Source organism: Octopus bimaculoides, chromosome 6 (genome assembly GCF_046866305.1).
Source record: "Octopus bimaculoides isolate indiv1 chromosome 6, ASM4686630v1, whole genome shotgun sequence".
In the NCBI taxonomy this organism is placed as follows: domain Eukaryota; kingdom Metazoa; phylum Mollusca; class Cephalopoda; order Octopoda; family Octopodidae; genus Octopus; species Octopus bimaculoides.
This window is the reverse complement of record NC_142933.1, coordinates 41,928,790-41,955,081: the sequence shown is the minus strand read 5'-3', so window position 1 is coordinate 41,955,081 and position 26,292 is coordinate 41,928,790. Positions and strand designations below refer to the sequence as shown.

Here is a 26,292-nt window from a genome sequence, read left to right as displayed (position 1 = left end):
CTACTCCCCCTCACTTGAGTGGACTTTGTTTTGCAAGTTGCTTAGTGACCCTGCTGGTACTTATACCATGAAAAGAAAAAACACTCACTATAAAAATGGTTGACACTATCAAGGGCGTTCAACTTGTCCAAATCATATCAAAAGAGACAATAAGAGCTTGGTGCAGTCCTCTGACTTGCCAGTTCTTGTCAAACCATTCAACCCATGCCAGCATGGAAAACAGATGTTAAATGATGATGGTGATATGTGTATGTATGTGTACACACACACACACACACACACACACGATGTGCTTCTACACAATTTTGATCTACAAATTCACTCGCAAGGCAAGCGTTGGTTGGCTTGGGGCTTTTGTAGAAGACATTTGTCTAAGCTACCATACAGTAGAACTGGACCTGAAATCATGTGGTTGCAAGGTGAGCTTCTTGACCACTTAGACATACCTAACACATGTGGATAGCTTTATAATATATCACCATCAGCATTTAATGTCTATCTTCCATGCTTGTATGGGTTAGATGGTTAAACGGGAATTGGTAAGCTGGAGAGCTGCACCAGGCTCTAGTCGTCTGTTTTGGCTTGGTTTCTATGGCTGGAAGCCCTTCCTAATGCCAACCACTTTATAGAGTGTACTGGGTGTCATTGGTATGGGTGCTTTACATGTGCCATTTGCATAGGAGCTCCTTATGCTCCACTGGCATGGGAGTCCTTTACACACCACTGGCTTGGGAGCCCATTGTGTGTTGTTGGTATGTTGGTACAATTGCTCACTATGTGCCACCTGCATGGGTACCCTCTTTGCACAGCCGGCATGGGTGCCTTTTATGTGGGCTGGCTATGCAATAGGATGGTGGCACAGAAAGGTGTCACTGTGCAACGTGCATAGCTGCATGATGAAATGGCTATGTGTCATAGTATTAACTGTGCACTGACTGTGCACTAAAGAAAATTGTCGCTTTATCTGGTTTTTTTTTTTATCAGTAGTAAATTCTTAGCCACAAAGTTCACAAACATTTAGATAAATGTGATAAATGTTATCTATGGATTGTTGGTAAAACTGGGGCACAACTATTTTATTTTGCTTTTTTCTTAAAGTAATTTCATATGTGTTTCTGGTTATAAAAATTGTGATTCTAACTTGGATCAGTATTGTATAAAGTAATCAGGTGAAGAATGTTTGGTGAATAGGAGTAGACAAAGCTGGATGCTTTTTGCACTTGTAAAGGCAGAAAACAATGACGAAGTAGAAAATTGTTATTATTAGGTCATCAAGTATGAAATTTGTAGAAAAAAAAAAGGTTGCTAATGTTTTATAAATACAAGGAATCTTTTTATTCATCAAAGTATGCGCCTATATTGTCAATACACTTTTGCCATTTCAGCGGTACCTTATCCAGCTCAGAACTGTAAAAGCATGGCAATCTAGAGTCAATAAAATCTCGGAAGGCCTGTTTTACAGCATCGTCAGAATTAAGTTTTTTTCTATCAAAAAGTTATCCAAGTTCTAGAAGAAGTGGCTGATAGTCAGTGGGGACAAAATCAGGTGAGTATGGTGGATGATGGAGAACTTCCAACTCCAACTCCTGTAGTTTTGCCAATGTCATTTTTGCGACGTGTGGTCTGGTGTTGTCTTGCAATAAAACAGGAGTGGATGTGTTGACTAATCTAGGCTGTTTTTTGTAAGTTTCTGCATCATTTGGTCCAGTTGGCTGCAGTATACTTTGGCTGTGATTAATGAGTCAGGTTTAATGAAATCATAATGGATCACACCTGCACTAGACCACCAAACACACACCATCAGTTTCTTTTGATGAATTTTGCTTTTTGGACTGTGTTTTGGTGGCTTATCTTTGTCCAACCATTGTGCTGAATGTTTACAGTTGTGTGTATTGGATCCATTTCTCATCACATGTTACAATTCGATTCAAAAATGATTCACTTTTGTGATGAGGAAGTAGCATAATGCAGGCTTCCAAACGTTACTGTTTCTGATTGACATTGAGTTCATGTGGAACCCACTTATCCAACTTTTTCACTTTACCGATTTGAACTAGGTGAGTCAATATTGTTTGCTAACACCAAACAACAACAATAATTCACAGGCACTTTGAGATGGATCTGACTTGACAGTGGCTTTCAGTTTGTCATTATTCACCCTTGTTTCTGGTTGACTGCATTGCTCATTCGTAAGGTCAAAGTTGCCAGAATGAAATTTTGCAAACCAATTTGATACTGTCTGCTGTGTATAACATTAGAATGAAATACTCCATTGATATTCCAAGCTATCTGTGATGCTGTATTTCCAAGAAAGAACTCATATTCAAAACTGTACGAATTTCTGACTTATCCATCTCTAAACTAAAATAGCAAAAAAAAAAAATGATTTATAAATACTTATAAAGTGCAAAATGAGTTTGAATAAAGAAATAGATGTGTCAGCTTTCTAGCAAAAAATAAAGATTGTCAAAATATAATAATGGCACAAAATGAGCAGCTGTCAAATTTACCATATACCTTACTACAAATTTCATACTTGACAACCTAATAGAAGACTAGAATTTATTTTGACTAATCACCTTCTTTAATAGGTCTAGAACTGATGCTGTGAGTGACATTTAAACCAACTGATGTTTGCTTGCATCAGTCTTCAATATTTATCTTTTATGCTGTATCTCTGGACTGATGTGCTCATGAAGTACTCTTAACTCATATACAGTACACATCCATTTTCTCTTCTTACTCTTTTCCTTCTCTTGTTCCACATTTAATAAACCTATTATTATTCTCAATTAAATGCTAAATTCAATAACAGGAACTATTACTGCCAGGGCTACAGCAAATATTCTGCTCAATACCACAGATTTGCTTGTCAGTTGTTTAACCATAACTAGTTGAGCATGCCCCTTGGTGGCTGACAATATGTGCATCTCTGATGACGAGCAGAAGTTGTGGGGAAGCATCATAGTCATGTGTTGAGGAATTCTTTGGGGTGTGAATAATTCACCTACGGAGACATGGGTGTTTCATTCATCATCCTTAAACAACCTGTATTCAGGGACCCTTTGAATGGGATGAGCTACTTGACCTGAAGAAAACTCTAACTGGGCCCCACCTGCAAGGTCATGCGCTGCAAGGTCACCATGTTGTGCACATATGGTTGTGGTGGATGTGCCAGACGTACCCTTATCAGATAGGTAGTCACGATGGGTATATTGGGCTTCGTATATTTGTACCCCAGTGTCACTTTGATGGCATGCACTGTTCTCTCACTCAATAATAATAATAATAATAATAATCCTTTCTACTATAGGTACAAGGCCTAGATTTTTATGGGGAGGGGGACAGTTAATCACATCGCTCCCAGGATGAAAGGCAAAGTCAATCTAGGCAGAATTTGAACTCAGCAGATTGCAGCAGATGAAATACTGCTAAGCATTTCACTTGGCATGCTAATGATTCTGCCAACTCACTGCCTTAATAATAGTAATAATAAAATGAAAAAAAAATAATGAGATATCTTTAAATTTTCTCAGCAGTACTTTTCCCTGCATATTTTTGGTAATTAGAAATTATTTTCAATTACTGAAAGTGAATACAGAAGAAAATAAAGCAATATTCTGTTATGTAAATAACATTTGTCCTACTTTTGTAATTACTGTTTTTCTCTTAATGGGGTCAGGCATGACTGTGTGATTAAAAGTTTGTTTTGCTGTGACATGTTTTAAGGTCCAATCTCATTGCATAGCATCTTGGGGGAAAATGTCTCTTTTTACTGTAGAGTTGGATCATCCAAGTCTTGTCAATGAAATTTGGTGGACACATTATATGGAAACCTTTCAGAAGAACCATGCTTCTTCATGAGTGAATGATTTAATCCATCTGCCAGTTTAGTTCCATGACCTGGCCTTTGAGTACCTTAAATGCAAGCATTTGTGTCAGATTTGTGGTCTTAAAGATAATGTTGTTCTATCAGTCTTTGAAGTTTGGCACTTCTTATTCAGATGAAAAGTAAAAGTGGGTGCAAAGCTAATTAAATTTTTTTTTTAATGAGACTGGTATTTTGCAAATAGATAGAACATATGAAAATTATATTGTTTAGGTGACTCCATGGAATCAGTGAAGTTAGAATGGTGGGATGTGACCTGGGGATAAGTTTGTGATCCAGATTCATTAAAGCATCATCTAGTCCAATGTTGTAATGTTACTACTGTCTCAGTGATTCGGTCTGTAATTCTTTAGAGTTATTGTTGAATGAAAACAATTGATGCCATTGTCTGCAGTTCTGACCTGACTGCTATCAAGTATTGATCCAGCTCCTTCTCTTCCCTCTTCATTCTTTCTTTACATCCTCCTCTCACCTCTACTTCTTTTCTCCCTTTCCCTATTGTTGTTGGTTATCTTTCATGTTTTCTATTTCCTTTTTAAAACGACATACACATATGCAGACATAATACCCTCGCAGATATGCCAGCATGGAAAGTGTGTGTAAAATTAATGATACACATGCATACACACTCATGTACATAGACACACTCTTGTGCACACACACACACACACATTCACAAGTATACCTGCATTTACATGTGCACATGCATACATTTATGTATCCACATATGTGCTCACATACACACACCTGTACCCATATAAGCACATATACATATGCATGCATGCATGCATGCATTTATGCCAGCATTGAAAGTGGACACTAAAATGATGTTAATGACACACATACAACTTCCCCAATGCACAAAAAGCAAAGCCAGTTGAAGGCAAGCTTCTGATTATTGTTGATATAAAAATCAATTAAGTGTCTATTTTGTACTTTAAATTCTAGAATTTAATTTTAGTTGAAAGTAAAATAGCAAGTTGCAGGGAATGAAGTGAAGATTTTAATTTTACTGTCAATCTTGAACTGTTTCCTCTCATGCTATTGTATGAAACAACCTTTGCTATAATGTTATTCATGTACATTTTTAGTTTTGCTAAAATTCTAACTCGACAGTAATGACATCAACAAAAGAAACCTCAATTACAAAGAGAACAAATATTAAAAAAATGTGCCAGCATGGTTTTGCGGTTAAGTTTGCATTACAATCTTGCGGTTTTAGGTTCAGTCCCATTGCACTGTACCTTGGCCACGTCTTTGGAAACTGCAGAAACTCAGCTTGTGTGTGTGTGTCTTTCTGCTTATTTCTTTGCTTAACAAGTGGTTTGTTTCTATTCCTGTAACTTAGTGGTTCAGTAAAAAGTGACTGATAGAATAAGTACTGGACTTGAAATAGATATTGGGATAACAATTCAATAAGTAAAAATAATAGAAACAAGAATTTTGATGACCATTGGAAAAAAAAATTTCCAGTTTTCTAAAGCAGCTAAATATTTTAGGTTCTGTTAAAAGTTGAAGTGCTGAAGATAAAAAAAGACTCTACTAGAAATGTTCACATTTTTGTAACAATATCTTTTGAGAAACATTTATTGAATTTCATCCCTATCTCACTAATGTTTAAGGTGAATTTATTAAAGATGTAGATAACATATTAAAAAAAAAAAAAAAAGATACAATATGTTTGTCATGAGGAGAGACACTTCCAAATGTTTTGGACAAATGTCCTTCTTCAGAGAGGAAGGAAAAGTATAACACAACTTGTAGAGTGATTGCTAAGAAGCAAATATAAAACAGAGGAGAGTGGGTAAATTTAATTTGCTCACCGTCACTATCACCATCATTTATCATGAAGAAGATTAAGATCATGAGTACCTACCTATCAACTCCTACCTGCATTGCCTTTACTTTCCAATATTTTCACTATTGGTGACCTCTTCTTTTTCTTTCTTTTCTTTTTTCTTCAAATTTTAAGCACTCGTAGATGTTTTTTGTCTTCAAACTGCAGGAACAATCTTTAAAGTTTTCCAACTCACTATATTATGGATATGTTTGTTGACGGATTATCTTTCTAGTTTTCTATTTTTCAAAGTTCTTTAAACTAAAACTTTCATTTGTTGATATTTTCATTTCCTGACCAATTCCACTTGATTTTCCTTTTTTTTTTTTCTTTTTTTTTTTTTTTTGCTGTGGCCATCACACTCTGCTTTGAGCATTTCTGATCTGATTTATAGCTTTCTGTTAACATTTTAGATGAAAGGGTGACCTCTATGACTATATTTCAGATTTTTAGGGTCTTCAAAATTGGTGGAAGGAAGTAGTGAAGTTATATTATACTAGAGATCTGGCCTAAATTATTACCAGAGAGTGGCCTTTGCTCAAGGCATCCAAGGATTGGGTGGTAATGTTTAATCCTTTAGCATTGAAACCAGCCATATCTGATCCAAATATTCTACAATGTTATTCTTAAAGTAAACACTAATATCATTGAAACACTGAAACTATGAGATAATACATGATTAATTCAAAACTGTGAATAAATAAGCATTACATTTGATAGAGTAATCTGAATGCTAAAGGGTTAACCAAGTGGTGGATAAAATCTACAATTGAAGAACAAGTGAAGTTCTTCTTGTAGGATACCATATAGTTTCTATCTGTCAACTTTCACTTGTCAAGATATGACCATTCCATCTTTTCTGAAATATTCAAGATTAATATAATTTAAGGGTGTTTTGTTTTTGTAATCATCTTGTATCCATTCTGTTAGGTGTATGAAAAGTGTGTTTATTGAATGGATTGGATTGGATCCATGTGACTAGAAAATGAGAATAAGTACATTAGGAGGATGATGGATCATGATCTGCTATAACTGGGAGCTAAATCTCTTTCAGATTTTTGTGTCTTTGAATGTTCTGGCTAAAGTAATCATGCATATAATTTATTAAAAAATGGGTTGGTCATAGCAGGAATACTGAATGTAGTCAGTGAAATATGCTTGCATGTGGTTTATGTGAGTGTGTGTGTGATCATCATCATCATCATCATCATCATCGTTTAACATCCGCTTTCCATGCTAGCATGGGTTGGACGATTTGACTGAGGACTGGTGAAACCAGATGGCTACACCAGGCTCCAATTTGATTTGGCAGAGTTTCTACAGCTGGACGCCAACCACTCAGAGAGTGCAGTGGGTGCTTTTATGTGCCACTAGCACGAAGGCCAGTCAGGCGGTACTGGCAATGGCCACGCTCAAAATGGTGCATTTTATGTGCCACCCGCACAAGAGCCAGTCCAGCGGCACTGGCAACGATCTCGCTCGAAAATCCTTACACATGTCACGGGCACAAGTGCCAGAAAGGCGACGCTGGGCACAGGTGCTATCCCTATTTCGCTTGCCCCAATAAGTCTTCGCATGCTGAGTTTCGTGTCCAATGAAGGAGATGACGTTGGCATGGGTGCCAGTCATTGGGACACAGTCATGACATCAGTAATTGAGAAGCTCACTTTACAATCTTGAGGTTCTTAGTTCAATATCACTGTGTAGCATGTTGGCTAAATGTCTTTACTATAATCTGATTGACCTAAGTCTTTTGAGTGAATTTTAGTAAATAAGAATTGTGTACAAGCCCACCGGGTGGATTGTACCTGTAGTTCAGAGATCCAGCCTTGACTTACTGCCATGTTGATTTTACTTGAAAATTATGTTAAGGGTACATGTCTGGAATACTTAATTACCTTGAATCCTAAGTAAGTCATCTTGTTGGTTCAACAAGACCTTCATGTGTCAATATTAATAGGAAAGTCCATCTATACATGACCTTGTGTATGTGTTTGTATCAGCCAGCCTGAGACAAAATTCTGTACAGACTGTTGGAGTTTCGTGATGCAAATGACTTGATCTGCAACACTAACTTGAAGATACCAGCCATTTACCTGATCACCTATCAGTCCTGTGGAAGTACATGCTAGATTGACTGTCCTTTCTGGAAAATGGGTTATACATTCTTCACCAGTGAAAGATTTTGCATTCACAGCTGTCTATCTTGAAATAAGCTAGTGGTTTGTGACTTCAGACTTACAGCTAGAGGGACTCAGACACACAAACCAGTTTGGAAAAAGATATAGTAGCTTAAAGATCTATGAAACTGCCAGAAATTTAGAGAAGTTTTAACTGAGGCAACTGATAAAAAGAAGGAAGAAATAGAAACATAACACAGGGGGCAACTGGAAGTACTTGTAGGACAACCTATTGAGAGTTGGACTAAATCTATGGCTAATGCAAGGTTCTGGCCAGCCTAAGGTTGATGTGGTTGTGGAACAATGAAGTGGAAAGAGCCATAAATGGGAGCAGCAGAGACTTTGATTATGTAGCTAGAAGAAAATATATGTGACAAGCTTATTTAGCAAATGGAGAAGCAGAAAGTAAGAGATTTGCCAGTGTTCTACAATATGAGGACCAGAGACATGAGGTGTTTGTGCAACCACATAAACTCCATTATTAACTCAAAAATATATTGTGTATGTAGTTGGTTGTTCACCATATTTTAGAGTGCATGAAACCTACTTTTCAATGTAGGCTATTTTTATGTGAGTACCTGTGTCATCTAGGTCATTGCCACTCTCTGCAAAATGTCTTTATAAAAACATATATTGCATGTCATTGTATTATACAGAGTGTTATGTCTGAAATGTGTTACAGAAATATATAATTGCATATCATTGTGTAAAAGAAGTATCATTGTTACTTACTGGAATGTTTTGTTACATAACATAGTTACATGTGAGGCTTACATAATCAGTATTCAACCAATGAACTCATTTCATTTTGTTGAATGTCAGTCACTCAGTATAGTGTATTTGTGAATTGCTTATATGTGTCTCTGTTTTGAATTATGCATATTTGTTATTACGGTGTGTCTCCTAGTTGAAGAATTGTTACATATGTGTGTTGTAAGAGGCGAATGTTGTTATAACAAATACTGATTTTCCATTCTTTGTTGTTGTTACTGTATTTATTCTGTTTGTTGTGAATTTGTTGTTTCATTTGATGGCGTGTTAATGATATCTTTAGGTCAGCCATCTCAATAAATTTTGATGAGGACATATTTAGTCTACATTTTGGCAACATTTTTGTTAAAAAGTCTAGTGAAATAATAAAGAAATCTTTTGTTTTAAATAATGGCAATGGGTTGAAAGAAAGAAAATTCAAACAATTCTAGTAATGATGATTTTTTTTTCATTATCGTGAAAAATTGTCAACTACATAGGCACTGTCATGGCTGTCTGATAAGAAGTTTGCTTCTCAACCACATGGTTCTGAGTTCAGTCACACTGTGTGGCACTTTGGTTAAGTGCCTTCTGCTATAGTGCTTTGGGCTAACCAAAGCCTTGTGAGTGACAGAAACTGAAAGAAGCCTGTTGTGTGTATATTTGTCTCACCCATTGCAGCATGGAAGGCGGATGTTAAACGATGATGATGAGGATGGTATATATATGTTATAATATATATATTATAATATAAATATTATAATATATATATTGTATTATATATATTATAGGCGCTGAATAACATCTCTCCTCCCCAAGCCTCACCCCACATTCCTTTCCCAGTTTTCAGAGTTGGTACTGTCAATGTAGGCACACTGAAAGGTAGGTCTAGTGAGGCTGTGGAGATGCTTGAAAGGAGACGTGTTGATGTATGCTGCATACAAGAGGTAAGATGGAGAGGAGCTTTAGCTAGGGTCCTCACAGGCAAGGTACATAGGTATAAAATCTTCTGGCAAAGTAACATGAATGGAGTAGAGGGTGCAGGCATACTCCTTGCAGAGAAATGGGTGGATAAGGTCATAGAGGTTGTCAGGGTATGCGATAGAGTGTTTAAGCTCAGGCTAGTCCTGCAGAACAGCACAGCTACAATTATCTCTGGCTACGCCCCACAAGCGGGCCTACCAAATGATCAGAAGGACCATTTTTATGATACCCGTCTACAGGCTACCTCAAAGACGAGTGGCAATGACCCCATCTTTGCAGTTGGAAATTTTAATGGGCATGTTGGATGGAAATCCGGTATCTTCACTGGTGTACATGGGGGCCATGGTATTGCTTCCTGGAACGATGAAGGAACTAGGCTACTGGAGTTCTGTGATGCATGTAACCTTTTAATCTGCAACATTAACTTCAGGAAGCAAGACAGCCACCTGATAACCTATTGTCATCTAGGTCATTGCAACTGTTCGGAAAATATTGTTACGTAAACATATATTGCATGTCATTGTTCTGTCCAGTGTGTGCTTTATGTTTTTAAATCAGTAGGATGTGATATGAAGGAGATTTGGCTGCTATATCTGGCATGATTGAGAAACAATGTAGATGTTTTCTTGTCTTTGGTTGAAATAGTTGACACATTTACCCACCTTGCTCCCTCCACATTCAACTGTTTATCCCTTGTAGGGAATGGACAGACATTGGCAGCAGCCTGCTTCATCTCAATACCAAGTTCAGTCTAGTACTTATTTTACTGATTCCTATGTATCAAACTAAATGAAGAGACAAAAGGATCCAACACACACACACACACACACACACACACTGAGCTCTTGCACAGTTTGTCAACCAAGTTCCACTGTCAAAGCATTGCATAATCAAGGCTGTTGTAGAAAATATTTATTCAAAGTTCCATGCATTGCAATTGAACTCAGAGCCACATGGTTGGGCAGTGAATTTCTTAACCATACTATCGTTGAGTTATAACATTAGCTGAAGGTTACAAATAATAGATTAAATTAAGTATTAACTAGTGCACTGGAGAGATTTGAACTTGGAATGTAAAGATATGTAACTAAATACTGAAGGCAAAGGCAGTGAATTGGCAATTGATAGAGAAAGTGAAATAGCCTAAGTAAATAGCTTTGGATGTTACGCTTTTACTCTTTTGCGTGTTCCAGCTCAAAGGCTGTGGTCATGCTGGGGCTCTACCATTATTCAATTTGTTCTTTTTTTTCTTTTGTTATTAGGTTTAAATGCTTATTCATATTGTCAGATTAGACAGATACATACATCTACAGAAAGGAAAATCAATATGATAGATAGATAGGTAGGTTGGTAAGTCTACAGATATACCCATAGATATACAGATAAATTGATATGTCATTAGATATACAGATAGATAAATAGTTGAATTGAAATGGAAAGAAATGAAAATCTTGATTGTTACTGATAAGTATGGTGGAAAAGTGGACATAAAAAAAAATGATGATGATATATCTATATATATGAGTAACGATTGTGAAATAAAATGAACGGCTAATAAAATTAAAGATAAATGAAATTGAAAATTTAGTGTCTTATCATAATTGAATATTCTCATTCTCTGCAGATAAGTGGGTTTTTTGTTAGTTATTCAGTTAATTGCAGGGTGAAACTGATAATGTTAAAATGCTGATGAAATATTGTGATAAAGCATAGAACTTTAAACAGCTTGAAATATCATTACAGTAGTTCAGCTTGTTGGAAATCTTTTTTTCTCACATCAAAGTATATATAGGTTTGTGAAAATTTTACTTTTCTTCCACATGATTAGTGAGTAATATAACATTAATGTGGATATGTTGTTATTCCCAGAGAGAGAGAGAGTTGTGTGTGTGTATGATGTAGATAATACTTTAGTTAAGTGTTGCATTTTGTTTATTTTGAAATGGATAAAAATTATATATAATCTGGAATCCAAAAAAAAAAAAAAATTCAGTTTATTGCAGTTTAAACAGTTTAAATTTAAATTTCATTTGCAGTTAACCACCATATCTATTTCTGTGTTAATCTATATATATAAAAATGAGAATGTCTGTCTGTCTGTCTGTCTGTCTGTCTGTCTGTCTGTCTGTCTGTGTGAATCCCTAAAACTCGAGAACTACGCAACCAATTTCATTCAAATTTTACACATGCCTTATTTAGGGTTCCAGTTGTGTTTTAGTAAAAAAAAATTTTTAACTTCTTGCAGAGTTCGAGCCCACGGCAACATAATATCTCCTCCACTATTTAAGTATTACGTGTCAAAAGTGAAACAAAAACACTCAGGTCAAATACTTTCACTTTAAAAATGAAACTATTCCACTAACTGAAACAATCACATTTCGATACTGTAATGACAGATACCTTCAGAGAGAGAGAAAGAGAGAGAGAGAGAGAGATGTATATGTATACATATAGATGTATATGTACACATTATTCCAGTAACAGAAACAATCACATTTCTATACTGTAATGACAGATACTTTCAGAGAGAGAGAGAAAGAAAGAGAGAGAGAGAGAGAGAGAGAGAGAGAGAGAGAGAGAGAGAGATGTATATGTATACATATAGATGTATATGTACACGTATATGTATAGATATATATATAGATATAGATCTATATGCATACATGTATATGTATACATATGTGTAGATGTATATATATATATAGATAGATGTACATGTAATATGTACACATATATACATATATATACATGCATACAGATATCTATACATATATACACCCATCACACACACATGCACACAAACACACACATTAATCATTTGTTTTCTTATCCCAAACTACGTCAAAAGTACTGAATGGATCTTTATGAAATTTGGAAATTATATTCTATGCATAACGGCCATAACTCCCATGAAAATTCATATATTTTTGATGTTGATGAAATTTTAACCCGAAAATAACAGATGAGCATTATTTGTAATTCAACGGTACAACAGTGTAAGACTACCCTTTCAGATATACTTACATTGTGATTTCTGCAATGTGGTGCATAAATTGTCAAGTAAATGAGACGCATCTTTGCCTCCATTGATTCACTTGCAAAGTGTTGAGTAAAATTATTTCGTTGCAGACCTCCTTTGAGTCTTCTTTTTATTATCACTGTGACACACATAGTCCCCAGTTGGTAACATTTATCGATTGTAAATTTTGTCTGCAATTTGGAAATTATATTATATGCATAACGGCCATAACTCCCATGAAAATTCATATATTTTTGATGTTGATGAAATTTTAACCCGAACATAACAGATGAGCACTGTCTGTAGCTGGTCTTCTCTTGGAAGAGCCCTGCTTCTCACATGGACAACTGTATGTTGGCTGCTCAAGAGTGGGCAGTAAAAAAAACCTATTTGCATATGCTCCACAAGGGAAAACAAGGAACATTGTTTACAATGAGGTGTTATAATCACAACAGCAAGAAAGTGTGTACATGATCACCTTCTTTTACGAAACTTCATTGACTTTCATATATTTATATTGATATACATATATATACGTGTGTTTGGGTGCATGTGTGTGTGTATACATATCTCTCTATATAAAGATGAGAATGTGTGTCTGTCTGTCTGTCTGTCTGTGTGTCTGTGTGAATCCCTAAAACTCGAGAACTACACAACTCTCTTTTACAAACCCAGTGAAAATACATATATTTCATGTCAAAGAAATTCAAGCAATACATATAACACCAAAGTTAAAAACATTCCCAACAATTCCACAATCCCCAACCTCCAGAGCTATTGAAGAAACTGTTATCATCAACTGACCAAGGTTCCTAACATTTGCAAAACAAAATTAGACAATACGACGCTGTACTACAGATGACATCATTTGGAACCACAAGAGATTTAACTGAGGCAGCATTCATCCAAACTTTCAAGATCCAACCTCAGTTTTATCATCGCATTGTCTCTCTACTAGCTCTGTCAAATGAATCACCAAAATTGGCCTTTCATTATTTATAATCTGTACCTGTTTGTTTGGTTACAAAATAAAATTAACAAAACGTGTTTCTGAATTACATGTATTTACTTTATGTCTATGTTCCATGCTGGCATGGATTGGAGAGTTATTAAGGTAGAAATATGGTATCGTAGCTACTAACAGTTGAGGGTTGCGTAGTCTAGACAGCGTTTTTAGATTTCATTATTCTCTTTAACCCGGGCAAAGCCGGGTATTTCTGCTAGTGTGTAATAAACTGAAGATAAAAATCAAAAAACTTGAATTGGAATTCTTAACCTTGCTTCATAGACATACACACATAAGCAGATATGCTGATGTGTGTGTGTAAAATATGTAGCTGTATTTATCCTGTTTTTTAGAGTAGGTACAATATAGACCTAGATGTAAGAGTTTATTGAAAGGTTTCACATCGGGGATGATATCTGGCCTTAAAATGCTTCCTTAAAAAAAGTCTCAAATTTGTTATGGAGGAGTGGATGTTAAACAATCATAATAATATTTCAGTGTGTGTGTGTATGGTTATCTAAGAATTATGTGTTATGTAGCCCATCTTATGTAGTTGTAGGGAGAATGAGCTACAAGTATTGTTCTGTTCTTGTTTTCTGTAGCTCTTGATCAGCTCTGGCTGTATGACCAAAGACCTTTCAGCTGCAACTTTCCCATATATAGGAATGATGTGTAGTGAAAAATAATTTTTACCATAAAAGCATGTTACTTGAAATATTTTTAATGTTTTATTAAAAGCAAAATGTCCAACAAAATGTATTTCATTTTGCCCAAAGACACATCAGTAGCTTAACAATATTTTTATATTTTGTTTTGTCTCAAATCGTATTAGTGGCCTAATCTTGATCTAATACATTTTATCTGAAGATCTGTCAGTATCCTGTGTATCTGTGATCCAGTAACCCAAGGATATCTAGACATTTTTTTTAGTTATAAAGTCACTGTACATTCTTAGTTGGTATATATATATTTGTCATTATGCCTGATATTTGACCTCATGCTGTCATATTTCACTTGTTTTGACAAAGGCTTTATTGTGCTTTAAATGAACTTAAATTACCTGCAGACATTTTAGGCACCAAGATTAAATGATTACTACTATTTACCTTGAAACAGCATGTGTGGAGTACATTCACAATCATAATTAGAAATATTCTATGTGGGTAAAATAAATACTGAAGACACTTTGTCGTAACTAGAAACTGCAGGAGCCACTTAGATTTTGAAGCTTTTCTCCTGATAGTGACTAAAGTTATCACAATGATGAGCACCCATCAGCAGGTTTCATGAAGTTACAAGCATTTTGCCTGTATGCTTTGCCTGAGTGGAGCAGTAAGGACTGAATTAATCTTTACCAACAGAAGGGTTCCATCTGTGACCTGTTGTCAACCACAACCACCTTGAACTGATCTCAGCTGCCATGGTTGTCTGTCTAGTGGCCTTCTTTAGTTGCTTGGGTCCTACACCAATCTTCATGGGAAGCCATGCCTTTTGACCTCAAAGGGGAATGAGGCTTTAACAATAGTTTCAAATTTTGCCTGAAGAGCAGCAATTTTGGGGGAGGGCATGGGTTGATTACATCGACCCCAGTGTTCAGCTGGTACTTATTTTATTGACCCTAAAAGGATGAAAGGCAAAGTCAACCTCGGTGGAATTTGCACTTAGAATATAAAGGCAGAACGCTGCTAAGCATTTTGCCCAGTGTGCTAACAATTCTGCCAGCTCACCACCTAAATGAGGTTTTAATAATAATAATCCTTTGATGAGAGCATTATCAATTAAGTCCCAGTATATGGTTTTCTTCAGATTGTGAGAAACAAATCTGTCCTTCAAGGATACTGAGTATCCCTGGAAGGTGATTGGTTTGGGCTTCTGGCTAGAGGAACCATGTCTGGTTGGACTGATGTTACTGCCATCTCATTCAGGAAGACTAGTCAACCTGTCAGATTCACTTCCATCTTGTAGTCTGAGGCTTGGTACAAAGTAGAAAATGAGTTCCCCTCCCCCCACAGCTGCTTTTGTCTTAGGAGCCTTATTGCCTTCAGTGGTAATTTCTGTAACTCTGCAATCCCCATATTTAATTACCCATTAAAATTTTGATAAAATTCTTTTGAGATTTCTTTCATTTTGTTTGGTTTGGCCAAAACAAATGAAATATTGGGTCATCCCATAAATAATGCGGTTTTGTTATACTTCTTTTACTTTTCAATATTAAGATAAACAAAGTTCTTTTTTAATCTAAAATATACTCTCCTTCATTTTCTACAATGCTCTTCCATCTATTTGGTAGACTTGCAAGGCTACTCTTCCAAACTTCATTTGTCCATGATGAAAAATACTCCTCCAGTACTGTTCTGACTTCGTCTACAGAATTCATATTTTTTCTGTCCAAATGATGTTGAAGACTGTAGAATAAATGATAAATGATAATCAGATAGGGCAATGTCTGGTGAATATGGTGGGTGGGGTATCGTTTCCCATTCAGCCTTTGGAATGCTATCCTCGATGTATGTGGCTGAGCATTATCCTGATGGAGGAACACTTTTCGGCTTGAAACCAAAGATGGTCATTTTTCTTCTAGCACTGACTTAAACTGCTTACAATAGATCTCCTTTGGTATTGTTTAGTTTGGGTTTAAAAGTTCAAAGTGGACTAAACCTTTCATATTCCACCAAACAGATAACAACACCTTATGTGGGTGAAGAGCTTCTTTAGCCTGGCATGCTTGTGGTTCTCCTCTCTCTACCCACTGTCTTCTGCGCTTGACATTTTTATAGAGAATCCATTTCTTGTCACCAATCATTATTCAGTCCCAAAAGGTTCATTCTTGACAGTAAAGAAGAGCACACATTCACTCTCTGCATGCGATTAGACTTGGAAAGTTTGTGAGGAACCCATTGACCCAATTTGCTGACTTGTTGAATGGTTGAATGACCAAATCCAAGCTTCTCTGCTAGTTCCTCAACAGTTACGATGGGATTTTGTTCCAGATCTGACCTCTCACATGTTAAAACCAGACAGATCTGACCTCTCACATGTACTTAACAATGCCATTCTAAAAATTGCATAATCTTGAAACTACAAGATAAAGAATGATAAATTTAAAACACAATGTGAATAAATGTACATTATATTTGACAAAGTAATCTGATTGCTAAAGGGTTAAAGAGCAAGTTCGGTTTTAATAATGAGACAATAACTGAGTATTGACAGGTGAGGGTTAATCTAGGAACGTTGGTGGGAACAGGTGACTGGGAGTATAAGCTGAAACTTGGTGTTGTCATGACTGTGCTACAGTACAACAAGGTCAAATAGAAACTCCTTGTTGGAAAACAAACTTTTTAATCATGTAGCCATACCTGCACTTTTTTTTATTCTCTATGGCTCAGAACTGTAATTCAGTGTGTGAATAATTAAAGGAATATTTTCTGGCTTTCTTTCTATTAGATTCTGCACATAGTCACCTCTCTCCAACCTAAATTTTCAAACTGTTTTTATTCAGTTGATCTGTTTGCTTTTTAAATGCGATGACGCTACTAGAAAGACCAGTTATTTTTCTTCCCACAATTATCAATGTGTGGATGATTTAATAAAGTTCTATTTATAATTTATTTTCAGCAGTCAGTGTATTGGATATCTGAAACTAAACTATTTTGTTTTTATTCATGAAGAAAATTTCATTTTTGTCATTTATGTATTTCTTTTTTTTTTTTTCTTTTTTTTTCCCCAGATTGTGTTCAAAGAGCCAAGTGAAAACAGAAAGGGGCAAACAAAAAGATCTTCACAGTAATTTTGTTGCCTTCCAACATTCCTTGTCACATCTTTCTGGTTTCCCTTCCTCTCCAACAATATGTTTGCAATAATTACAGAAGTGGCTGAGGAATCTGATCCCAGTTCTGAAGGCAGCATGATATCTTTACTGGATATTGCAGTTGTTAGTACGCTTATAGGATTGGCTTTTTATTACCTTTTCTGGCGGAAAACAGAAGATACAATGGATTTTCAAAGACTGAATATTGTGTGAGTTGATTATCTTATTAATTGGGTTTTATTTTATTTTGTGTACATTTTAAAATTATTAAGAAATTTTACATTAGACTAATTTGTGAAGAGAACATGAATTTAATTTAATTTTAATATTTTAGGGAAGAAACCATATTTGCTTTTGCACAAAGACAAAATTATTTAGATCTTACCTTTTCTTATAGCCATTTTATTAAAGATATAAGAAATAAAAAAGTTGGGATGAAAATAAGTCTTTTTTTTTTTAGGTATTACTGAGAAATTATTAAAATGAGTCTTTTTCACAAAGTTGTTCAAATGCAAATATAGCTATTAGATAATAGCTTGTATATTACATGCTATTAAAGCTACACTTATTTATGAGCAACTTTGTACCTGTTCCTTTACATCCAATTTTTACATGCTGGGATGATTAAAAATGTACACATTCAGTTGTCATTGGAAAAACCAGTATTTTAGACATAGCTCCCTTGCAAACTACCAACCACTCAGCCACATATTGCATATAGTACTGGTTCTCAGCCAGGCAGATTTATTTGCTTTGCAGGAGAACAACACAGTCTTAATGGTTGCTAACATTATTGTCTCTTACTGTTGTCTCTGCTCACAGAATTTTTTATGTTTGGAAAAGAAATATTTCTCAATTATATTTGTTATTTGTTAAGAAAAAAAAACAAACAAATTGACTGTTATTAGATTTGTTGCTATAAAGAACTACTACTACTATTGTAATTTTATATTTATGAGCTTGAGAAAAGAAAGTAATTCTGAGAGATCCAAACAAAAATGAAATCTCTTATTTGTTTACAAATTGAAACATCACAAAATTTTTGAGAACATTTTAAAAGTGGAATTTCTGTTTACCATATTTATTCACACATAACATGCTTGCTGCTACTTAGAACCATGCACACACATAGATAACTTCACACTTTACTTATATATTCAAACACTAACATTATTAGCTTGTGACACATAAAAGCACCCACTACACTCTCTGAATGGTTGGCGTTAGGAAGGGCATCCAGCTGTAGAAACTCTGCCAAATTAGATTGGAGCCTGGTGTTGCCATCCGGTTTCACCAGTCCTCAGTCAAATCGTCCAACCCATGCTAGCATGGAAAGCGGACGTTAATCGATGATGATGATGATGATTCTAGACACCTCCTGTCAGATGTATATTATTTTATTCTCATTAGTATATTTATATCATGATTTATTTACAAATCATTCATTGTTGCAGTTCTTTTATTCTTCATTATATAGAAGTCATTTCTTCAGTTCTGATTTAAAATAATAATATGAAAGAATTAAGATTATTTCTTCAGGTAGTTATACCTATCTTTAGTGTTGCTAACACTGCCACTACCATTGTTTTATCTCTGCTTCCATGCAGGCATGGATTGGATAGTTCATCTCAGACTGAGTTTGCTCCTTCTCAGTTACTGCTCTCCCAAAACATTCTAAATTTGGCATGGTCTCTATGGCTGGATACTCCTCTTAACACCAACCACTTTATGGCATTTTATCATGGCACCAAAATTGTTGTCATGTTCTCACCAGGATATGATTAAAAAAAAATTCACTCTAATGTTAATAATCCAATGACTCTACCTCAGCCATTTAAACATTGAAATAGTTAATTCATAAAGTTCATTTCTCTTGAGTTCTGTTCTACATTTGGTCTGTTGATGGTTTTCTGACTCTCTTTGTTTTCTACTTTCTACAGTTAATCTATTAACTCTTTAGTATTTGAATTATTCTGCTAAATGTAAAGCTTATTTATTCATATCATTTTGAATTGATCATATATTGTCTCATAGCCTTGAGATTTTGATTATGTTATCGTCTATTTGTGGGATGACATTGTAGGGTAGGTGTGAGAAGCTAGACCTGGCCAGTTTTCAACCTGGAACAGGAGGCATATTTGGGCTGGATATGGCTGGTTTAAATGCTAAAGTGTTAATCTTACTGTCTGTTACACAGTTACCAACCTTATTTCTAATCACTCTCTTCCTCACTCTTTCAGCCCAGCTGCAAAAACAGAAGACAGTGGATTAATAGGAAAGATGAAAACTTTGGTAAGAGTTTAACAGCTGTATAATTTAAAATAGTTTTTCTACTGCATGAGTTCAGCCATTGTTGTAATATAATTTGTTTTCTATATTTACCTAGTGACTTTGTGCTTATACACTTTAATAAACTATATAACTGTAACTATACTGAGTTATGTATTTGTATATATGTCATCACCAGTGTTTTAGCATCCACTTCTCCATGTTGGTGTGGGCCAGATGGAATTGGTTCAAGTGGTGCTTTCAGGTTTAGTCCTATTGTGTAGCACCTTGGGCAGGTATCTTCTATTATAGCCTTGAGTTGACCAATGTTTTGTGAGTGGATTGACAGAAGCTGAAAGAAGCCCTCCATTTCCAGTTGGTGATATGATACATCCTCTAGAAGCAGAGTTAATTTTAATAATCAAGAATTTTTGTTGTATGGTATTTGATACACCAGTATTTGTCCATGTTATTCAAATACATGCCACTGGCCACTTCGAGTTATTTCTCCTAGTTCGTTTTTCTTTAATAAATGAAAATTTCTAGGCCATATCTGTTTTCCACTCCATCTTGTATAAGTCTAAGTTCTTTGGCTACTGGAGATAAGGTTGGACAAGTGATGTCCTGATGAAGGCTACTGAGCCAGAAACACATATCCATGACTGTCCTTTTCCTTGATGGCATGACAACTTTACAGAATTCTTGAATCTGGAGATTATCTCCCCTTCTCAAGCAGAGCTGGTCATAATTGCTACTTCACTATCATGATACATCCACTAGAGGCAGAGGTAATTTTAATAAAGCAAGAATTTTTCTTATATGAAGGCAATATGAGGTTCTAGAGAAGACCTGCCCACGTCAGCGAACCTGAGTACTAGAAGTGTTGTGTTCCATCCCTTATAACAATAAAATTACCACACACCCTACCTCAGTAAACCAAACTACATTTCCTCTCCCTAACTATCTCTTCCCTTGCTCACATTTCCTCTTCATACACTATAACTATCTCCCACTCCCCAATCCTGTCCTCACTATCCTGATTTCTGTACTGTTGCTTTCCGCACCCCATCTATATACTCAGGTTCTCACCAGTTACAGCATTCCCCACCCCCACTCTCTACCTACTTGTGCCTTCTGGGCAATGCCCTGCTGGCACCTGTTACCATTTATCTCTCTCTTCCTTACTCTACCATCCCATCTATGCTCTTATCCCTATTCCTTGCGAGTACACCCTGGCACTTTGCCACCATTATGATTTGAACATTAGGTTTTGCCTGACACTTTATTCAACTATTTGATTGAATAGACCATCCCTGAACTCATTGGCACCATTGATTTTGCTGAAGGCATCTCTGTACATGCTCTTAAACCATTCACTCTATGACTAGTTTTAAAGACCAGAGATTACAGAGTGTGGTACCCTGTCAAAGACCTTACCCAGGTAGACAAATGTCAGGTAAAGTGGCTTACTCTTAGCTGAGGACTTTTGTAGTTATTTCACTAGGAAGAGTGTATGAGTAGTGCTCTGACCTTGCCCCAACCTTAACTGGATCTATTTTAAGCTAATTCTCTTTCTAATTTCTTGGGCTAAAGCTCATTCTATTTCTTTCATAACCTGGTCCATCAATTTGAAGCTTCTGCATTTGCTTCTCTGTAATGCATCTCCTTTGCTCTTGGTGTTGATACTGATACAACTATGCCAGTCATTAGCTATTGGCCCTCTCTCTACTATTCTGTTGACTATGTAGGTGGCTAGTGTATGCTCTATTCTGCTGGATATTTTCAGCATTTCTGCAACTATTCTTGATGGTCCAGTTGCTTTCCTTGCCTTAATATCCTTAACTGTATTTTAACCATACTGCTGTCAACTTAATAGCTGGATCTGCTGGTGGATCTACTTGGAGTAGTCCCTCTTACTTCTATGCATTCTCCACATTAGGCTTTCTCTTCAGCATTTCCAAGTCTTCTTAGTGTTGGTAGAGTAGATGCTTTGGTGTCATTCCCCACATACTTTTTCTCAACATTATCTTGGTTCACACTGACACACTGTTTTGCAATTTAGAACATTTCAAGCTTCTGCTCACTGCTTTACAGAACTTTGGTGAATCTCTTACCTTTAGATTCTCTCTGTACTACAGATATCTAATCTAGCTTGATTAGCGCTGTTGTTGTTGTTGTTGGCACTCCGTCGCTTACAACGTTGAGGGTTCCAGTTGATTCGATCAACGGAACAGCCTGCTCATGAAATTAACGTGCAAGTGGCTGAGCACTCCACAGACACGTGTACCCTTAACGTAGTTCTCGGGGATATTCAGCGTGACACAGGGTGACAAGGCTGACCCTTTGAATTACAGGCACAACAGAAACAGGAAGTAAGAGTGAGAGAAAGTTGTGGTGAAAGAGTACAGCAGGGTTCACCACCATCTCCTGCCGGAGCCTCATGGAGCTTGAGGTGTTTTCGCTCAATAAACACTCTCAACGCCCTGTCTGAGAATCGAAACCGTGATCCTATGACTGCGAGTCCGCTGCCCTAACCACTGGGCCATTGCGCCTCCACTTGATTAGCGCTAACCTGAAGCCAAACTACAAATAAACATGAATTTAATCTGAAATATAACAATTATCAGTTTGCGATCTAAATCATATATACTAACTGTTCTTCAATGTTTAACTTCCTACTCCACTGTTATTTCAGAAACTTGGATTTCACATTTAATACTTTTCCATTCTATACTAGGGAAAGAATGTTGTGGTATTTTATGGTTCTCAAACTGGAACTGCTGAGGAGTTTTCTGGGTGTTTAGCCAAGGATGCTCTACGCTATGGTATGAAAGGTCTGGTCATGGATCCAGAGGAGTGCAATATGGTAAGTTATCTTCTTCAAGCAATAACTGTTCCATTGCAGATATTTCTAATTAGATTTTTAATGATCATTATATTAAATATAGTAACACAAACTTGACTATTTTTAAAAATGTAGATGGCATCTCTGAGTAATTAATCTTAGTGATTGATATTTTCTCTAAGCATACTGTTATGTATAATTGTAGCAATGTTACTTTGAAAGAAAAAGAGAAGATATATATATTTTTGATATTTTTCTTGCGATGCATCTCGTTTCAGTCATTTGATGACGGCCATATTGGGGGCACTGCCTTTAAGGGCTTTAGTCAAACAAATCGACCCCAGGGCTTATTTTTTTCAAGCCTAGTACTTATTCTATCAGTCTCTTTTGCTGAACTGCTATGATATGGAGATGCAAATACACCAGCATCAGTTGTCAAGCAGTGGTGGGGGACAACACAAAGACACACACACACATACATCATCATTATCATCATTTAATGTCTGTTTTCCATGCTGGCATGGGCTGGATGGTTTGACTAAAAACTGGTAAGCTGGGGACCTGCACCAGGTTCCAATCTGATTTCACATGGTTTCTATGGCTATACATATATACATGATGAACTTCTTTCAGTTTCCGTCTACCAAATCCACTCTCAAAGCTTTGGTTGGCCTGAGTCTCTAGTAGAAGACGCTTGTCCAAGGTACCAAGCAGTGGGACTGAACCTGTAACTGTGTGGCTGGGAAGTAAGCTTCTTACCACACATCACTTACTTTGCTTGCACACACTGAGAAATACTTAAATATTGAAGTATTTAAATGCAGTGTGGTTAGTTTTGAAAATGCCAGTATTGATTTTGAGAGTGTATCCTGTTTTCTATTGAGTGTGTAATATCATTTAATGAAAGTTCATTATTCGATAAATCTTTCTTTTGTAGGAAGAGCTAAGTAACTTTTCTGAAATAGAGAATTCCCTTGCTATATTCTGTATGGCAACATACGGTGAAGGAGACCCTACAGATAATGCTCAAGAGTTCTTCAATTTGTTGCAGCAAGATGAAATTGAACTTAATGGTCTTCGATATGCTGTAAGTAAAAAAAAAACCAAAAAAAAAAACCCCCCAAAAAAAACAATTTGATTTAATACTATTATGTTTTTCTTTCTTTCTTAATGTTTTAGTCTTTCTCATCATCATCAACATTTAACATTTGCTTTCCATGCTGGCATGGATTGGATGGTTTGACTGAAAACTGGTAAACTTGGAGGGCGGGGGACTGCACCAGGTTCTGATCATTCTGATTGATATTTTTTTTCTTATTGGTTGGTATTTATAGTTCATTTATTTAAGAACCATTTTCTTTCAGTGCTGGCATGGGTTTGGACAGAGATTTCTGTAAGTTAGGATTTTACAGCTGGGTGCTTTTCTGATAATCAATCTCTACCTGCTTTTTCAGTAAGGGATATTTTTAATGCACAGGTCTTCAAAAGAGTGACTGGTCATAATGTCAACAAGGAATGTCAGCATCAACACTGCTTTGCTCAAGTGCTAAGTGTGGAACATTTAAACATTGACACAGATTTGCATATGAATGCACATGTGCATGCATGCATGCACCCCCTCCCCCCCACACACACAATAGGCTTATACAAGTTTCCTTTTAATAAATTCCTTCATATGGCATTGGTTAGCTTGGGGGTATAGTTGACACTTGCCCAAGGTGCTCTGCAATGGGACTGAACCTGAAATCATGTGGTTTCAAAGCAAACTTCTAACCACTTGGCTATGACTGCACCTATAATATTCACATTAATCTGTTGTCTTGTTTAACAACCATACCACCTGGTATGACGATGGCTTACTCCACCAGTCTCGGAATCCTGCAAAAGGTTGTGGACACTGCTCTTCTGACTGACTGATAAAAAAATTTTTTTTTTAATTTGAGTTATGCTATAGAAGCAACTCTACAATATAAACTTTATTAGTTGAAAATCCAGAGGTTGTAGGTTCTGCCTGAGAAAAATCTCTTTATAGAAGTATTGCATTATGAAACAATATATTTCAGAGCTGGGTGAAAACTGCCCCAGGTATAACCATGAGAGTAACAGATATGTATTTTGTTGTTGTGACTTCTCGATATCATGCACTCATGTCACTTCTGAAACAAAATCAAATTATCTAGTCTGAAGTATATAGAGATAGTGTAAAAACTAAACATTGGTTTGCAAAGGTGCTGCATAAGCAGAATAAAATCTGAGTTATGCTTATGCAATAAATTAGAAGCAGATCTATAGTTAACATATGGGTGTAGTAAAAAAAGCCAGACTGCAGTTTTTGTCTGGAAAAATGTGGTTTTGTTAGGTACCTAGAACACTCCACATCATGCCTATTATTCTAGAATGGTTTGAAGAACTCTCCATTTTATGTTTTAAGCTTGCCTCAACTACTTATCTTTATATTCATTTATGGTATCATACCAAATGCACTTCTATCTCTTGTAAAATAAACAGATTTTTATATGTATCTTTTGTATAATTATCATATAGGTATATAATTAAGACCATATAGTGAGTGACTTTAGTTATTGGTTATGGGATCAAGATTATTATGCTAAAACTATTGCAGTTAGTTCATTGTGTATTTGGGTACTTAATTCTACGTCTAAATTCACTTAGCTGTCAGAGCTTAACCCTTTAGCATCCAGATTACTCTGTCATATGTAATGCTTATTTATTCACATTGTTTTGAATTAATCATGCATTGTCTTGTAGTTTCAAGATTTTGATACGATTGTTTATTTTTAGAATGACATTGTAGGGTAGGTGTGAGAGGCTAAAACCTGGCCTGTTTTGAATGTTAGATTCAACTGACTAGCATTGTATCCAAAGAAGGTTTGTTCTCTTGTCTGTTCAATGCTGTGAAGCAACCAAAACTGAGTGCTGATTCTGAAGAGTCTCTTGTGTAGGGTGTAAAAACCATAGCCATCATTCACAGGTGAATATGATTTGGTAGCATGTACATGCTTTGCTAATTGTTTTAGGTACCTTTTGTAGTTGTGATCAAACATACATACTCTTTTGGTCTTCCCACCCTTGATCAAGATGTGACTTCAGGACAAAGAAAGTACTGCATAGCATTTGGCTGGTGCTCATTTACAGCCAAGTGATCTGGAGCAACAAGAATTGAAGTACCTTTCTCAAAGATCCAATCTACTACCTAGTCCAGGAATTCAACCCATGACTACATGTTCCTGAGTTCAACATCGTAGCCATTAAGCCATATTTTGTGTGTAGTAGAAGTATTTAGATCGTGTATATAATCTATAAATGTATAGAGTTTACTGTTAATAATACAGTCTGTCTATATCATAGAGCATATTGATTTCTTTTATATTAATATAAAAATGCAATTATGAGCTTAAAACATATATTTAGAAAATATGTTACAATTTACTTTTGACCATATATTTTTAACTGGTACACATCTGTTATTCAGATCCACACTTATCATTTGTTTCATAGTATTGACATGACAGTTAATTAGGTGTATGTCAGTTCATTGAAAATAATAGGTACAGACTTTTAGTGGAGTCATATTGGCATCTGATGAAATACAAGATTTAGCTTTCATACTTAACATGTATACTTAACTTCATGGAATTGCTTCAGCTAAAATTTTTATTTTGTATTTCTTTTCACATTCTTA

General features: G+C 35.9%; 1 protein-coding gene across 3 annotated transcripts in view; it reads left to right on the top strand.

The window, feature by feature from the left end:
* LOC106869693 (NADPH--cytochrome P450 reductase) overlaps positions 1–26,292 on the top strand; it is a 69,908-nt gene that overhangs the window by 16,451 nt on the left and 27,165 nt on the right. For 2 of the 3 annotated variants that reach the window (XM_052968889.2, XM_052968891.2), the window contains exons 2-5: positions 17,396–17,685; positions 19,717–19,768; positions 22,482–22,610; positions 23,527–23,676. In XM_052968889.2, the coding sequence (XP_052824849.1) occupies positions 17,516–17,685; positions 19,717–19,768; positions 22,482–22,610; positions 23,527–23,676 (501 nt within the window). In that variant the 5' untranslated portion in view covers positions 17,396–17,515. Of the gene's footprint in view, positions 1–11,156; positions 11,433–17,395; positions 17,686–19,716; positions 19,769–22,481; positions 22,611–23,526; positions 23,677–26,292 lie in introns of those variants that run through there. The other variant, XM_052968890.2, reaches the window with a different exon arrangement.